Raw genomic sequence first — 18,121 nt, 5'->3', positions numbered from 1 at the left:
AACCCTACACAAAATCAACCCGTAAGATAATTTATGTATTCCGTTTAATTCCTGTGGTCACTTTTTACTTCTTCCAACCTACCTTAAGCTAATCCTAATCTTCTTTATCAGTCTGTTAATCTGTTAATTAAGACTAATTACTTTTAAATTAAAATTATCACACAGCCACTAAAATCTTTCTCTCTCTCCTCCGTTTTCAACAGTTTCACACGCGCTTTTTCGTCAAACCTCCTATAATTCCTCTCTATAAATACTCCGACATATCATAATTCTCTTCTCACAAAATTTTCTCTTAATTAGAAAACTCTCTCAATCCATAATCAAGCGATTAAAAGATATGGCCAAGTTCATCACCTTCTTCATCTTAGCTCTCCTCTTTTGCTCCACGCTAACATACGCCGCCCGGCCGGAGCCGCCTCAGCCTAAAGCTCAACAAGTGGTTAGCTTCCTTTCATCATATAAACTTATCAATTATTAAGAAAAATCATTTCATTAAATAAAACAGATTGAAGAAATATTTTCCTGTCATTTTTAATATCGAGATAGAGAAATTTATAGTTGGATTAATTTGTTATAATTAGTGTTATGATTATTTTTTTAATCTCAAAATATAATTACTAATTTGTTGTTGGGGATTTTAATATATAGGAAGCTGGTGAGTCACATCAAAGCGAGAAAGCTATGGATGAAATTTGTGAAGGGGTTGGAGAAGAAGAATGCTTAATGAGGAGGACTCTTGTTGCTCATACCGACTATATCTACACCCAAGAACACAAGCCATGAAAATTATTTACTTATAAATATGTGATGATGATCTGTTTTATGATCACGTAAAATTAATTAAATATTATGTTTTTTTACATGTAGAAATTTTTATTTTTATTTTTGTTGCTCACGTTGTTTCGATCATTAAATACGAGTATGAATACATTTGTAAAATGGGTATTTTTCAATTCCCATTTTTGTTAAATATTACTCTGCAAATTCTATCTTTCTTATCTTCTTTCTTCATTTGGCTTCAAACCAAACTCTGAACTGAAGCATAAAATATAGCATATATATTGCTTCAATATATCATGCATGATAATTATTTTATATAAGCACATGTTATATTTTTTTTAGAGGAATTTGGTAGGATCATCTTAAATATTTAAGATGAATGTTTGATGCTAATATGTAGTTTAAGCTATTTTTCCACACTTAAATGACTATACATGTCCGTGAGGTTTCGAATACGCAAATACTTATCGATCTATAAATCATTGGACTACATTAATCCATAGATAATCTGACATTAATGCAGACATGATTTAATAGTTGATCATTATAAATGGATACGTGTATATATATTTGAGGTTATCCTATAAATCCTCTTATTTTGTTTAGCAATATGCCGCCCACTAGAAGTATTTTTTTTCCTTAACTTCGCCCACTAGAAGTAGCTAACATGATACTAATACTTTACTATTTCTGTCTATGTCGTTTAATTTTGTTTAGCAAATGTGTATCTTGGTCAAAATATTCTAGTAGGCACTAAAATTAAGGCAATGGTTCTTATAAATATTGTACTATAAAAAAACATAAAAATTAGTCCTTCATGATAGTTTTGTCTGTCGCCTATCATGCATTGTACTATAAGAAAACATAAAAATCGTGTATAGTTAAAGAAGCGGCTGTGGAATCATATTCTACACAGAAGAATAAAAGTTATTGGAGTTGGCATCGAAGGGATCGAAGGGAGTCCTAATTGGCCATGAGTTCCCAAACTTTTTTGACAATTTTTTTTTGAAGATATCTTTTTTGACAACTTAAAAACGCAAAATTACTTTGTCTCACATCCAGCTAAATATTTCGTTCGTTCTTAATTAATTATTATATTTTTTATATAAAAAATATAGAAAATATAATAATTAATTAGGGATGGAGATAGTATTACAACATATCATGAAAATATACACCATGGTAATACGTATATATATATATATATGGAGCTTTTTCCTTTTTTTTTGATAATAATATAAATGAAATTTAGGATCAGGAAACACAAGATAAACTATATGATATGAGTCATGACTCCAACTATAATTTCTATCACGCCAATCACGACATGATCGAATGGTTAAAATATCTGTTTTTTTTCCTTAAATTTGAAATTCGAATCTCGTTGGACAATATAAAAAAAATTTCTAAGTTCACGTATCTTCGATATTAGTTTTATCCTGAAAAAAAACCATATTCCTCCATAACGAAGTTTTTGATTATCAAATAAAGTATATAAATCAGTACCCATGAAATAATTATCCTATTACATCGTAACAGCTTGCGAGTTATGTTTGGAATTGAAATAAAGAAATGAGGATTCATTTAGCACCTACTTTTAGCATTTGTTGTCGGTATTATGGTCCACAAATATTAGAATTTTGACTAATCTAAGAGAACCACCTTTATAATTTATACATATTATAAAAATTGAAACTAAAATAATAGTGGAGTAAATAAATTGGAACCTGACACATTAATAAAATCTTACTAATTTTTTCTAAATCCTACTTTTTAGAGATTTTCAAATCATTCTCAATTTTTACTTTCTTCAATTCTAATCAATAAAAATATAAATATCAATCATGTTTTTTAATAATATTTATAATAAATATTTATAATTATATTTAAAAGATTGAGATAATGCAATGAAAAATATGATCTCAAATTTTTTAAGTTCCAATGTTTTTTTATGTTTATATATAGTTAATGTGGCATTAATTGGGATCGAAGATTGAGACCGGTGGTGTGGATGCTCTAACAATATAACAAGAAATATATTTTTTTTTTTTTGGAGTGCCCTAATTCATTCTTTCCACACACTTCTTATAGAAATTAATGAGTAGAATGTCAAAAAAAAAAATCATGTTTTGTCCTTAATTGGTTGAGTGCTCATTCCTATCTGATTCCCTTATCATCTACGAGTAATTCTTATTGGAATGGCTTGTTTAATAGAGCCTGCATTTCAGGAAGTTGTGGAAAGGTTGGTTGGCTTAGAACAGAAGAAAGTGCTAAAAAAGAAGAAGAAAGCATGTTTGCAATTGAAGAAACCAGCTCTTCAATGGACAAGATAATCAAAGTGAGAATCAAAACTTTCGTAGAGGTATTTCTGAATGAGTTAAAGGGTTCCAAGGTGAAAGAAACGAAGACAGATCAAGGAAGAAGCAATGCAGAGAAGATTGAAGTTGATTATGCATTTGTGACTCTCGAGGACGAAATGGCATGTTGGAAAGAAATCAAGGACCTTGTTGTTCCTGCACTAAAAGTTGAGGACTCTGTCGGCTTTTCTAAAACTTCCTCAGTTGGAAACACAAATGACATTTGGCGGACCGGACGCATCGTCTAAGCTCAGGCGACACGTCAGACGACTCAGAAAGAGGTCGGCAACAACGCTTCATTGTCTAATTCACCTACAATTCTCCAGAATGAAAGTGCCTAATTCGGAGGTTAGGGTTTCCTCTTAAGGTTTCCTACAGTGTTCTAAGACTTTCCATTTTTAGCTTTAGACAAAATAAAACTAGGATTTAGTCATAAATTCGTTATAGTTGATCAAAAAAATTGATTCAAACCTCTAAATTCACTTTAATGGATGCTACGAATCGAATGGTTAAGTCAATTTCATCGATTATTTAGTAAGGAATAAAATGTCCGCTCAAGTTGTCGATTGTTCATCATGACTGCTGTGATTTGGAGATTTACACTGTAAGTTGTTTTTGGCTGAGATTTTGATTTAGAAAGCACACATTAGTGTTTGTGAAGATGTTTCGTCTACAAACCTTGTGATGAAAGAGCTCATAAATGATCATGGTACTCAAACTAGCTATTTTAGCTTAGTTTCTGCATTTTTCAATCCCAGTTTTAGTTTCAGTCAATCAAATGAAGAAGTTTAAGGGAAAAGCTCAATAGTATAGTAGAAGTTTCTGAATCGGTACTATGTCATTTGACGCTCAGAATCAAAAGTCAAGTGCAAAGTCAACAAAAGGCCTATTGTGTTGATTTTCCGCAGAATTTAAGCTCATTGGCAGCTGTAGTGAATTTTCTATCCAGTTTTTTGCAGCATCATTTGAAGACTAAAAAGAAAGCTTATGAAGAAAAATGCAAGCAAAATTCAGTCATTTTTGAGCATTTTGGCAGATTTGTGTAGAAGTAGTCCCAAAAGTACTTTTTGCTTTTCCTACATGTAATTTCTTTTTTTCAGAAATTTGTAAAAGACTTATGACGTCTAGGTTAGTTAGACATCACTATATAAGGTCTCTAACTTTTCCTTTTTTGATTATGAGCTTTAGTTGAAATCAAAATAGATCTGAAATTTTTTCATTAAAGTTCATTTTTATTTTTTGAATTTTTAATAGCCTTTTACTGTTGTATTGGTTTTGAGTGTTACCTTAGTACTAAATCGGAACTAAACTAATTTGTAGGATCTAAACACAATAGATACCGATATTAAGCTTTCAGATTCAATCAAACTATGGACAAATTCGATTATCATCATCTCAGTTACAATATTTCAAGTTCTGTCCTGTATTGTTCTGTTTTTATTGTAAATCTTGTTATTGCAGCATCAATGCTTGTAATCTCTCTTAGCTGGGATTACATGTGTTTTATCAGTGGTATCTAGAGCTGGATACCTAAATTTATCGGTCTTGGAAGAAAAAGTGAAGAGATGGCATTAGTTTTACCAAATACAGGAGGAGATGGAAACAAGATAGAGAAATTCAAAGATAATGATTTTGATATGTGGTCTGTAGTAGCAAAAGACCATTTAGATGTTGCTGGATTGTTTAGTGTAGTTGAATATGGTGTTGCTGATCTTCCAATATGAACAGAGGCACATAGAAAGAAGAGGCAGGATGATTTAGAGAAAGATAGAAGAGCACAAATTTGATTGAGAAGTATGATAGATCTGAGTGTTCTTAGGAAGGTGGTAGGATGTAAATCTGTTAAGGAAATCTGGGGTACACTTAAATTAGAGTATGAGGGAACAGTTCTAGGTAGAAGGACTAAATCTAAGAAGATGGAAAAGTTGTTTGATGATTATAGGATGAAAGATGAAGAAGTTGTTGTGGAGTTAGAGCTAGACTAATGGAGATTCTGCAGCAAATGAGACTAGGGATGAAGAAAAGTTGATAGATAGGCTGTTGGGAAGAATGTCAAGGAGATTTGAATCAGTTATCTCAGCTCTAGACAGGGAGTTCAACATGAATCTAGAGTTGGTGAGTTTAGAAGAGTTTTTCAATGCACTGGAAATTCATGAGAGTAGATATAGGATTAAGGAGGAGAAAGAAGAAGCAGCAGCATTCAAAAGTGAGAGATTCAGGTAATTGCAGATACCACCAATCACCATACCAGCAAATGAATACCAGTCAAGTCAAGAAATCAATCTTGGAAGCTCTCAAACTGTCAACCAAACATAATAAGTCCAAGTCCAGCCTGTTCCAGGATAAATGATAAAGCAACCAGTGCCACAAACTTATCCAGCCTACCAAAACACCTCATACCAGCCTAACCAAGGTTACCAGAACCAATCCTACAAGCCAAACTACCAAAGACCATTAATTCAGCCATATCAGAACCAGTTTTACTAACAGAATCAACCATGGAGGCCTAGAGAAAGAGGTTTCAACAACTTTCAGGGATAAAGGCCAAAAAATTGGAGAAGTTTTCCTGAATGCAGACATTGCAAGAAGCACAATCAGTCAGAGGAAAGCTGTTTTTGGCATGAAATGGCTATTTGCAGCCATTATGGAAAGAAAGGACACACAAATACAGTTTGCTACAACAGATAGTGTGATGATCAACATAACATTTGGAAGGTTGCCACCTATCCATCCATTCTAGAGACAAAATCAACAACACCAGCATCCAAGTCAGAATGCAAATTTCACTCCACTTGGACAATCCCAACAACAACAACCTGCAACAATACAATATCAAGCAAAGTATGCTTCAACACCACACATTCAACAATGACAAGCTCCAATGAACCAAATGCTTTACCCTATAATACAAGCTATAACAGAATATCCACCAATACCTTAAATAGCCTACCATCAAACCTGTCCAAGCCCAACTAGTCTTGTAACAAACCCTGGAACACCTGTAAACCAACAAAACACTTCAAACACCCAAACACAAGAACCTAAAAGTTCTCAAAGCAGTCAGAAAAGTGAAACTCACATTGAAGAAAGTATTTTTATGGTGGAAAGCTGTTTTGCTGGAAGAGTAGAAGAGAAGAAGAATACTTGGATCATAGATAGTGGCTGCTCAAATCATATGACAATAAAGGAAGAGGTGTTTGTGGAGAAGAAATTAAATGTTGTTACTGCAGTCAAGTTTGGAAATGATGAAATGGTACATGTGGAAGGAAAAGGAACCGTGGAGTTGGAAACTAAAGCTGGTAAGTCCATTCTTGAAGATGTCTACCTTATTTCTGAATTAGATCAAAATCTGATTAGTGTAGGACAATTGATGGAGAAGAAATATGATGTTTACTTTGAAAATGAAGAATGTTTGATATTCAATGCTGAGAAAAATTTGATACACAGAGTTCTACAGATAAATAGAATGTTTAAGATTAGAATGGAAGATGTAGAATGAGCATTCTATGGAAATATAACTGAAACAACTCATTTGTGGCACAAGAGATTTGGTCATGCTGGACTTGACAACATATTTGCAATGCAGAAGAATGAAGTTGTGCAGGATATTTCAAAACTCTGTGCAAAGATGAAGAAAGTTTGTGAAGCATGTGCAAAAGCCAAGAGACAGAAAGCCTCATTCCCTTAGAGTTATTGGAGATCAACTCATAAATTGCAGCTAGTTCATACTAATGTGTGTGGTCCAATTGAAATACCATATGTTGCTGTTAGTAGGTATTATCTGGAATTCATTGATGACTTTACAAGATACTATTGGATTTACTTCACCAAGACAAAAGACCAAGTGTTTGGAATGTTCAAATTAAGGAGAGCACAAGCTGAAGCTGAAGTAGGCTGCAAGTTGAGGTGTCTTAGAAGTGATAGAGGTGGAGAATATACCTCAAATGAGATCAAATCATATTGTGAAAAGGAGTGCATCTTCCAACATTTAACTGTACCATACTGTCTAGAACAAAATGGAGTTTCAGAGAGGAAGAACATGACAATCGTTGAAATGGGGAAGTCATTAATGTTTTGGATGAATGTTTCTAGAAAGTTTTGGCCTGAAGCTTACAACACAGCAGTATACTTGCAAAACAGACTACAAACTAAAGCATTTAAAGGAAAAATACCTTTTAAAATGATATTTGGAGTTAAACCAAAGGTGCATCACTTGAAGGTCTTTGGCTACATTGCTTATGCTCACATTCCTGAGCAAAGAAGGAAGAAGATGGAAGAAAAAGTAGTGAAGGGAGTAATGATGGGGTATAGTCCAGGATAAACCAAAGGTTATAGAATTTGGGACCAATGAAAGAGAAAATGATAGTTACAATGAGCGCAAAATTTGATGAGAATTCTGAATATGAGTGAAGTGAGTCAACTGTGAGTGAACCTGGGAGTATATTGAGTGAAATATCAATGTAATAACCTTTCATTGATGAAATTCTGAGTGAAAACTCATCTGACAATGAGGATTCACTAGTTTGTCCCAATGTGTTTGTTCCATCTGTTTCAAGTACACCAAGATCAACTCCAAGAGGAGTTAACAATGTTCCTACACCATTATTAACATCTCCTGTGACTGAAGGAGAAAGTAGCAGATCAAACAATGCTCCTGATTCACCAAATTCAGGAGGAGAACCAGTATTCAATGAAGGAAGTCTACAGTATTCAATGAAGGAAGTCTATAGAATCCTGAAATTCAAGCAACAGACATTGATACAGCTACTCCAGAAGATTTGTAGACCAACAAGAAGAAAAGTTTAAGTAAAATCTATGAAAGATCAATGCTAGCTCCTAATCCAGATGTGTTAGGGTTTATTTGTGTTGTTGAGGATTTTCCAGATGTAGAAATGGAGGAAGTTATGTCTGTTAGCATTGAGCCTAGAACCTACAAGCAAGTTGAAAAATCTGTAAAATGGAAGAAAGTAATGAAAGAAGAGATGGATGCTATTGAAGAAAATGGAACATGGTTTCTTTGCAACAAACCATCAGAGAATACAAAAATTATTGATACAAAATGGGTGTTTAGGATCAAACTAAATGCTGATGGAACAGTCAACAGGTACAAGGCCAGATTGGTTGTGAGAGGTTTAAGCAAGAATATGGTGTTGACTATGAAGAAACATATGCTCCAGTTGCAAGGCTGGATACTATGAGACTGTTATTGACAAAGGCAGCTAACAATGACTGGAAGATACATCAGATGGATGTAAAATCTGCTTTCTTAAATGGAGTACTTGAAGAAGAAGTCTATGTCAAGTAACCTGAAGGTTTTGTTGTTCCAGGAGAGGAAAGTAAAGTGTACGAACTTGTAAAGGCTCTATATGGTTTAAAGCAAGCTCCAAGGGCTTGATAATCAAGAATCAATTCCTATCTGTTAAGAATGGCTTTGAGAAGAGTCAGAATGAAGCAACCTTGTATGTCAAGCATTAAGGAGGAGAAAAGTTAATTTGTTCACTCTATATGGATGATTTATTGTTCATTAACACTGCACCAATGCTTGTTGAAGATTTCAAGAATATGATAGAATCAGAATTCAAGATGATAGATCTTGGATTGATGAAGTACTTTCTTGGCCTTGAGATAGAACAAAGAGAAGATGGAATCTTTGTGTATTAGAAGAAATATGCACTGGATATATTAAAGAAATTTCAGATGGAGAATTTCAATGAGATCTCTACCCCAATGGAGGTTCAACTGAAGCTAAAGCCTACAAAGGCTAGTGAGGGTTTTTGATTCAACAGATTATAGAAGCATGATAGATAGGCTCATTAATGTACCTGTGTGCCGCTAGGCCTGATTTGACTTGCACAGTTAACATGCTTGCTAGTTGTAGCTCTAATCCATCTATAGAGCATGCTAGTTTTAGAAGAATCTTGAGATTTATGAAAAGCAGTTGTGATTATGGTTTGTGGTATGAAAATGGTGGAAAGGGAGAGCTGCTAATGTTTTGTGATGATAGTTATGGGAATGAGGAAAGATGCAGGAGTAGATGTGGCTGTTGCAGTAGTTTTGGCTCAGGAATCTTTTCTTGGAGGTCAAAAAATCAAAAGATTGTGGCACAATCAATTGCAGAAGCAGAATACATTGCAATCAACCTAGCAGCTAAGCAAATTATGTGGATTAAGAAGATTCTGATGGATATTTGGGAGTTGAAAGAATTATGTGTTCCTATCTATTTTGATTCTAGTTCTGCAATTTCTATGGCTGAAAATCCAGGTGATCACTTCAGAACAAAGAATGTGAACATCAAGTACCATTTAGTGAGAGAGCTGATTGAGAAGAAATAGATCAGAATGGTGTATTGCAGAACAAAACAAATTTTCAGCTTGCAGATATTTTTACTAAGTCACTTCAGAAATGGAGGTTTGATTTTCTGATAAAACTGATAGGAATGCATGCTCCATCAAACAAAGAAAGAGCTATTGGAATAACTTGTTTAATAGAGCCTGCATTTCAGGAAGTTGTGGAAAGCTTGATTAGCTTAGAACAGAAGAAAGTGCTAAAGAAGAAGAAGAAAACATGCTTGCAACTGAAGAAACCAAGCTCTTTAATGGACAAGATGATCAAAGTGGGAATCAAAGGTTTCGTGGAGGCATTTCTGAATGAGTTAAAGGGTTTCAAGGTGAAAGAAACGAAGACATATCAATGAAGAAGCAATGCAGAGAAGATTGAAGTTGATTATGCATTTGTGACTGTCGAGGACGAAATGGCACGTTGGAAAGAAATCAAAGACCTTGTTGTTCCTGCACTAAAAGCTGGAGACTCTGCCGGCTTTTTCGAAACTTCCTCAGTCGAAAACACAAATGACATTTGGTGGACTGGACGGCGCATTGTCGGAGCTCAGGCGACACGTCAGACGACTCAAGAAGAGGTCGGCAACAACGCTTCATTGTCTAATTCACCTACAATTCCCCAGAATGAAAGTGCCCAATTCTAAGGTTAGAGTTTCCTTTTTAAGGTTTCCTACAGTGTTCTAAAACTTTCCCTTTTTAGCTTTCGGCAAAATAAAACTAGGGTTTAGTCGTAAATTTGTTATAGTTGATCAAAACAATCAATTCAAAACTCTAGATTCACTTTAATGGATGCTACGAATCGAATGGTTAAGTCAATTTCATCGATTATTTAGTAAGGAATAAAATGTCTGCTCAAGTTATTGATTGTTCATCATGACTGTCATGATTTGGGGATTTACATTGTAAGCTGTTTTTGGCTGAGATTTTGATTCAGAAAGCACACATTAGTGTTTGTGAAGATGTTTTTGTGTACAAACCTTGTGATGAAAGAGCTCGGAAATGATCATGGTACTCAAAGTAGCTGTTTTAGCTTAGTTTTCTACATTTTCAATCCCAATTTTAGTTTCAGTCAATCAAATGAAGAAGTTTAAGTTGGAAAAAGTGCAATAGAAGTTTCTGCATCGGTACTATGTCATTTGAAGCTCAGAATCAAAAGTCAAGTGTAAAGTCAACAAAAGACCTATAGTGTTGATTTTCTATAGAATTTAAACTCATTGGCATGTAGTGAAGTTTCTATCCAGTCTTTTGCAGCATAATTTGAAGACTAAAAAGAAAGCTTATGAAGAGAAATGCTAGCAAAACGCAGTCGTTTTTGAGCATTTTGACAGATTTGTGTAGAAGTGGTCCTAAAAATGCTTTTTGCTTTTCCTACAAGTAATTTCTTTTTTCCAGAAATTTGTAAAAGACTTATGACGTTTAGGTTAGTTAGAGATCACTATATAAGATCTCTAACTTTCCTTTTTCCGATTATGAGCTTTAGTTGAAATCAAAATAGATCTGAAAATTTTCCATTAAAGTTCATTTTTTTCATTTTCTCAATTTTTAATAGCCTTTTACTGTTGTATTGATTTTGAGTGTTATTTTAGTATTAACTCGGAACCAAACTAGTTTCTAGGATCTAAACACAATAAATATCGATTTTAAGCTTTCAGATCCAATCAAGCTTTAAACAAATTCGATTATCATCATCTCAATTACAATATTTCAATTTCTATGACCCATATTATTCTATTTTTACTGTAAATTTTATTATTACAACATTAGTATTTATAACCTCTCCTAACTGGAATTACAGGTGCTCTATCAATTCTATCCAAACACGTTTTTTAATAGTACAACTTTAAATATTTATATTCGTTAATTGATTATGGTAATTTTATTTGAATTATTGTATGTACATAAAGTGAATCCTCAATTTTAGATGTTTTATTATTCCATTTCTTTCTAAGATTCCATTTCTAAGATTCGTATCTGAGATCATTTATTAAATTTATGGTGATCGTAATTAGTATTCTGTGTAGCTTAATAAGCATTCAATAATAAACTGTTGTGGGGGATTTGACCAGACCAAACATTTCTTTTACTAAATTTGACTATGTTTGTGGATGGTGGATTTTTTTTTTTTATGCATCATAATTGTTATGGATGGTGGATATTATAATACTACATTTTTTATATATTTAATAAACTAAGCACTATGTAAAATGTTAATATAAAATCAAAAGCAGATTTTCAGTGTTAGTAGTGAGAATCACGTTACTTCGTACGTACCCACAATATCTTGGAGTCAAATGTTATTTTATTGTATAGTCAAGTGAACGCACATATACTGTTGAAATTGTGTGCTGGGAGCAGAAGAACGATCAATTGCACAATTAGGGTTCGTCACTTTCATAATTGGAAATTGGAATTTGACCGTTGCAAGCCTAACGGCTCTCTCTCCACGTTGTCTTCCGTTATCCTTTCTCGTCTCCTTCCGTCATCTCTGTCTCCTCTCTTTCATCTGGGCCGCGAACAGAGTTGAAGAGGAAATGGGCCAGACGGATTGCGCGGCCCATTTGGAAATCACAAGTCCAGCCTGTCTTTCACTCAGTCAGTTGCTTGCATTGCAAGTCACTGTCTACTCCTTCTTCCAACTCAAGCATGGACTTGATTAGACTTCTCAATCACCAACTTAAGGCATGGTTAACCCATACCAAGCATGGGATTACCAGAATCACATGGAGAGGCATGGTGATGGATTAGATTGTTTATACAATTGTTTAATTCTTGTTAGAATAGGACTTGTAATATAAATAGAAGTTAACTTCCAATAATAAAATTAATTCAAGTTATCATACAACAAGTTTTCTCTCAATATCAATCTCTCTTCCGATCACAAAATTCAACATGGTATCTAGAGCCAATTGAGAGAGTTTTGTTCTTAGATAACTTGAACTCATATCAACCCTCATCTAAAAATTGAAATCAAAATCACAACCAAACACTCTTCACTTCAAAAACATGTCTGATATCACCTCCTCAAACCAAAACTCATCAATGTCACCCTCATCTGATTTTTATCTTCACCCTAATGAAAATCCAACACAGATTCTGGTTTTCTCCTCTCCTCAACAACAACAATTATCACAGCTGGTCGAGATCCATGGCAATGGCTTTCAGGTCTAAGGCAAAATTCAATTTTGTAAATGGAAAGATTCAAAAACCACAAGAGGATGATCTAACCTTTCCTGATTGGGACAGATGCAACATTACTGTCTCCTGTTGGCTGATGAACTCAGTCTCTCTTTCAATCCGTCCATCCATCTCTAGATTCAACACAACACTTGAGATGTGGAAAGACTTGCAAGACAGGTTTTCCAAAACTGATTTCTCAAGGATCTCTGACATTCAAGAAGAAATCTATCTGCTCAAACAAGGTGATCTCAACATATCAGATTACTATACCAAAATCAGAACTTTATGGGATGAGTTTGATGATTTAAGGCCCATCCCTGAATGTCAATGTGCAATCAAATGTCAATGCAAGGCACTCAAAGTGATAGCTGAATACTATGAGAGTGACAAAATTATTAGGTTCCTAAAAGGACTTAATCCTGCCTATGCTTAGATCAGATGAACTATCATGATGCTTGATCACATTCCTTCTCTTCAGAAAGTTTATGCAACCATTGCTCAGTTTGAAAGTCAAAATGTCTTACCTTCAGAGACTGATGAACCAATTGTGGCTGCCTTTTCCTCTGCAAAACCTCAGAAACAAACTCAACAGCATCCTCCTTACAAGAAAACTCCTAATGGCAAACCAATCTGTAGCCACTGTGGAAAGATAGGCCACATTGCTGCAAAATGCTATAGATTAGTTGGTTTTCCTCCTAACTTCAAATTCACCAAAGGAGCAACAGCCAACATAGCAACAGTGGAAACTGAAACAAAGCAACAAGATGTATCCATAGTATTAATTTCACAAGATGAGTATGAGTCACTCAAGAGACAGGCAAAGGCAAACTCTCAATCACAGATTTCTGTAAGCAACATGGCTAGCACCTCATAAGTTTTCAATGGTAATCCCTCTGAAAAACACTCTCAAAACATAATTTTTCCATGGTTATTAGACACTGGTGCATCAGATCATATTTGCTGCTCCAAGCTGTTTTTTCAAAAATCTAAGACCTATTGCTAATCATAGAATACAGTTGCCAAACAAGGTTTTCATAGCAGCCACACACATAGGGACAGTAGAGTTAACTAACACAATTACCTTGTTAAATGTGTTATACACCCCTGAATTTGCATTCAATCTCATTTCTGCAAATAAGCTTACTATTGACTCCAACTGTGTTTCTTATGGTCTATTCATCTAAGTGTCTAATGCAGGACTTGAAAACTATGAGGATGATTGGTACAGCTGAGCAAAGGAAAGGACTTTATTTTGTGAATTTAGCAGACAATTTTGAATGTCCTAGAAATCTCAGTAGAAACAATGCTCTGTCTGCTAATGTAATAGACTTACCTAGGAATGATTTTGATATATGGCATTTTAGACTTGGTCATCCGTCTAATGCCAGATTATCAAGCTTCAAAACCATCAATGAAAGCATCAAATTTAATGAAAATCATGTTTGTGAAATCTGTCATTTGTCTAAACAAAGAAAATTGCCTTTTAGAATCAGCCATTCTATTGCCACACAAAATTTTGATTTGATCCATATGGACATATGGGGGCCTGTTGCACCATCCATACATGGACATAGATACTTTCTAACTGTGGTTGATGATCATTCTAGGCATACATGGATTTATTTGATGAAACATAAATCAGAAACCAGAAACTTGATAACACAGTTCTACAAAATGATAGACACTCAATTTGAAAGAAAAAATAAAGGTCATCAGAACTGATAATGGTCAGGAATTTAATGATACTCAATTTTATGCTTCTAATGGAGTTTTACATGAGACTTCTTGTGTTGAATGCCCTGAACAGAATGACAGAGTTGAAAAGAAAACACCAGCATATCCTGAATATAGGAAGAGCTTTACTTTTCCAAAGTAAACTTCCTCTTAAATTCTGGAATTATGCCATTACTCATGCTGTGCATTTAATAAATAGGACACCAACACCTCTACTAAAGGATAAAACTCCATATGAAATTCTGTATAACAGAGTTCCTGACTTGTCTCATTTAAGGGTTTTTGGATCATTATGCTTCATATCCACACTAGACAGAAACAAGACTAAATTCATGCCTAGGTCATCTAGATGCATCATGCTAGGACACCAACAAGGGACAAAAGGATATAAAGTGTTTGCATCTCAACAATCACAGCATTCAGCTAGGACATCATGTCATATTTCATGAAAACATTTTTCCATACAATGGCCCTCATGTCAATTTGGATGATCTATGCTTAATGCTTCCAATAAGGAATAGAAATTTACTTGTGTTAGATGAGATGGCTGAGGATCATCATCATCCTGATGAAGGAACTGATGGTGATCATACTGAGCCAATAGAGAATTCCACTGATATGGACCTAAATGAATCAATTGACATCACAGAACCTGAAATGGTTGATCAACCTACAGTCAGGAAATCAAATAGGATTAGGTTCACTCCTAAGCACTTAGAAGACTATCATTGCAATCTAGTCCTAGCCTTATCTCAGCAGGATCATGAATCATTCCTCAAGAGTTCAAGCAGCATTCACATTCCAGGTACCCCTCACTCAGTTAAAAATCATTACTCATTTCCTAATCATTCACATAATCATCTTGCTTTCACTCTGAAAATCTGTTGCCAAAATGAGCCAAACAATTTCCAACAAGCCATTGAGAATAAGAATTGGCAGACAGCCATACAGACTGAATTGAGAGCCTTGTCAGAAAAACCAAGCTTGGGTGATCTCTGACTTACCTAGAGGAAAGAACGCAATAGGTTGCAAATGGGTGTTCAAATTGAAGCACAAAGCAGATGGCTCCATAGAAAGATATAAGGCAAGGTTGGTAGCAAAAGGATACACTCAGAGAGAAGGAATTGATTACTCAGAGACATTCTCACCAGTTGCCAAATTTACAACAATCAGGCTTCTGCTCAGTGTTGCAGCAGCAAAGAACTGGCACCTAGCTCAGCTAGACATCAATAATGCCTTCCTACATGGTGACCTAGATGAGGAGGTCTACATGAAACCCCCTCCCGGCTCAAACATTCCTCAAAACAAGGTATGCAGGCTCACTAAATCACTGTATGGCCTTAAAACAGGCTAGCATGCAATGGAATTTCAAACTCACAGGGGCACTCATTGTTTTTGGTTACTCACAGTCTTCCTCTGATCATTCTTTATTCACTTATGCCTCTGACACATCATTCACAGCCATCCTAGTCTATGTGGATGATCTGATCATTGCAGGGAATGACATGAACCAGATAACACAAATTAAAATTTTTCTGCACAACAAGTTCAGTATTAAAGATCTCGGAAGTCTCAAATATTTCCTAGGCTTTGAAATTGCTAGATCCAAGCAAGGAATACATATGTGCCAAAGGAAAATATGTCCTAGAGATGCTCACAGAATCAGGTTTTTTAGGATGCAAACCTGCAAGAACCCCTATGCTCTATTCAGTGGACTTTCCTACTACATCTCCCAAATTGGAAGATGCGTCTATCTATAGGACACTAATAGGGAAACTGCTCTATCTCACTCACACAAGGCCGGACATTTCTCAGTCTACTCAATTCCTATCTCAGTTTTTAAAATGAGCCAACCACAAGTCATCTGCAAGCAGCGCATAGAGTGTTGAGATATTTGAAGAACTCACCAGGACAAGGATTGTATTTTGCATCTGATAATTCACTGCAGCTGAAATCGTACTCCGATGCTAATTGGGCAAAATGCTCATTGACCAGAAAGTCGGTCACCGGATTCTGTATCTTCCTTGGTGATAGCCTTGTCTCTTGGAAATCGAAGAAACAATCAACTGTTTTCTCGATCATCTGCCGAAGCTGAATACCGAGCCCTTGCGATGGTTGCCTGTGAGTTAATTTGGATTCGCTGCATTCTGAAGGATCTTCGCATCGATCATCCTCAAGCTGTTTCATTATACTGTGACAATCAATCCGCCATCCACATTGCTCGGAATGCTGTGTTCCATGAAAGGACCAAGCATATCGAAATTGATTGCCACATTATAAGGAATCAGGTAAAAGATGGATCGATTCGACTCTTTCCTGTTCCTTCGTCTCAACAGCTTGCGGACTTCTTCACCAAATCTCAGAGAGCACCCACATTTTCATTCATTTCTCTCCAAGCTCGGACTTCTCAGTTCCAGACAAGTCGAGCTTGCGGGGGGTGTTGAAATTGTGTGCTGGGAGCAGAAGAAAGATCAATTGCACAATTAGGGTTCGTCACTTTCATAATTGGGAATTGGAATTTGACCGTTGCAAGCCTAACGGCTCTCTCTCCACGTCGTCTTTCGTTATCCTTTCTCGTCTCCCTCCGTCATCTCTGTCTCCTCTCTTTCATCTGGGCCGCGAACAGAGTTGAAGAGGAAATGGGCCAGACGGATTGCGCGGCCCATTCGGAAATCACAAGTCCAGCCTGTCTTTCACTCAGTCAGTTGCTTGCATTGCAAGTCACTATCTACTCCTTCTTCCAACTCAAGCATGGACTTGATTAGACTTCTCAATCACCAACTTAAGGCATGGTTAACCCATACCAAGCATGGGATTACCAGAATCACATGGAGAGGCATGGTGATGGATTAGATTGTTTATACAATTGTTTAATTCTTGTTAGAATAGGACTTGTAATATAAATAGAAGTTAACTTCCAATAATAAAATCAATTCAAGTTATCATACAATAAGTTTTCTCTCAATATCAATCTCTCTTCCGATCACAAAATTCAACATATACATTCAAAAATAAAATAAAATGTGAACGCATATAAAATGTAGTATGGCGTGAAATTAATTTCCAACTTGCATTATATTTTTTGCAGCCTATCGAAGACCTTCCTTTAAATAAGAAATCTCGTACTTTATTTTATCAAAATAAAAAAAGTAGTAATATTTTCATTAAAATGTGGGCCTTTTGAAGTAATTATTCCCATGGGCCATAAAAATGGCCGAGGCCCATTTGTTTATGGCAGGAAATTCAAACAAATGGGTTTATTGCACTTTTCCGGTCCAATTTACAGTTCAATTTCAATTACTAAAAGCCTAGGACTCAATTTACAACTCGAAATCAGAAGAAGACTGGGTAGACATTGATCACCACTTCGAAGAAATTTCAATATAGAATGTTTCGAAGGAGCAGATTTCTCTCTTTCCCAATGGTTATTGGAGCTGTCATGTGAGTTCGAATTCTTCAATCGATCAATTTGATTATTATTCACTTCTTTTACTTGCTTAAACCCAAATTCTCTGTCAATTTCTTTCGTGGGTTGTTTGTTTTTATTGATTTAGCTATCTTATGTCCCATTTTATCCTGCATTTGGTTTGGGTATCTGTGTCGATTCACGTCAATTTAGGGTTTTTTTTGGGCTAGTGTTTAGTAGCTGTAATTTGGACTTTTTTTTTTTTTTTTTTTTGAAGGGAGTAATTTGGACTTATGGTGATATAATCAGTATTCTATTGCATAATGCTC

General features: G+C 35.2%; 2 protein-coding genes across 2 annotated transcripts; both read left to right on the top strand.

Moving 5' to 3' along the window:
• Positions 1-337: 337 nt before the first annotated feature.
• LOC139883077 (phytosulfokines 3-like) lies at positions 338-783 on the top strand. Its single transcript, XM_071867304.1, has 2 exons — positions 338-439; positions 649-783. The coding sequence occupies exons 1-2, from the start codon at positions 338-340 to the stop codon at positions 781-783; spliced, it is 237 nt and encodes a 78-aa protein (XP_071723405.1).
• An 11,837-nt stretch (positions 784-12,620) lies between these two features.
• Positions 12,621-13,085, top strand: LOC139883076 (uncharacterized). The gene has a single exon (XM_071867303.1). It carries the CDS (start codon positions 12,621-12,623, stop codon positions 13,083-13,085), a length of 465 nt encoding a protein of 154 aa, XP_071723404.1.
• The last annotated feature ends 5,036 nt before the right edge of the window (positions 13,086-18,121 follow it).

This window comes from Rutidosis leptorrhynchoides, unplaced genomic scaffold (genome assembly GCF_046630445.1).
Source record: "Rutidosis leptorrhynchoides isolate AG116_Rl617_1_P2 unplaced genomic scaffold, CSIRO_AGI_Rlap_v1 contig349, whole genome shotgun sequence".
NCBI classification, from domain to species: domain Eukaryota; kingdom Viridiplantae; phylum Streptophyta; class Magnoliopsida; order Asterales; family Asteraceae; genus Rutidosis; species Rutidosis leptorrhynchoides.
The sequence above is the reverse complement of the archived record's forward strand: the minus strand, read 5'-3'. Positions and strand labels throughout refer to the sequence as shown.

Bases quoted from the DNA above. Each gene is read 5' to 3' on its own strand.
- LOC139883077 (XM_071867304.1), top strand. From the start codon at position 338: ATGGCCAAGTTCATCACCTTCTTCATCTTAGCTCTCCTCTTTTGCTCC. The intron at 440-648 runs GTTAGCTTCCTT...TTTAATATATAG, and splicing joins AGCCTAAAGCTCAACAAGTG to GAAGCTGGTGAGTCACATCA.
- LOC139883076 (XM_071867303.1), top strand. From the start codon at position 12,621: ATGGCAATGGCTTTCAGGTCTAAGGCAAAATTCAATTTTGTAAATGGA.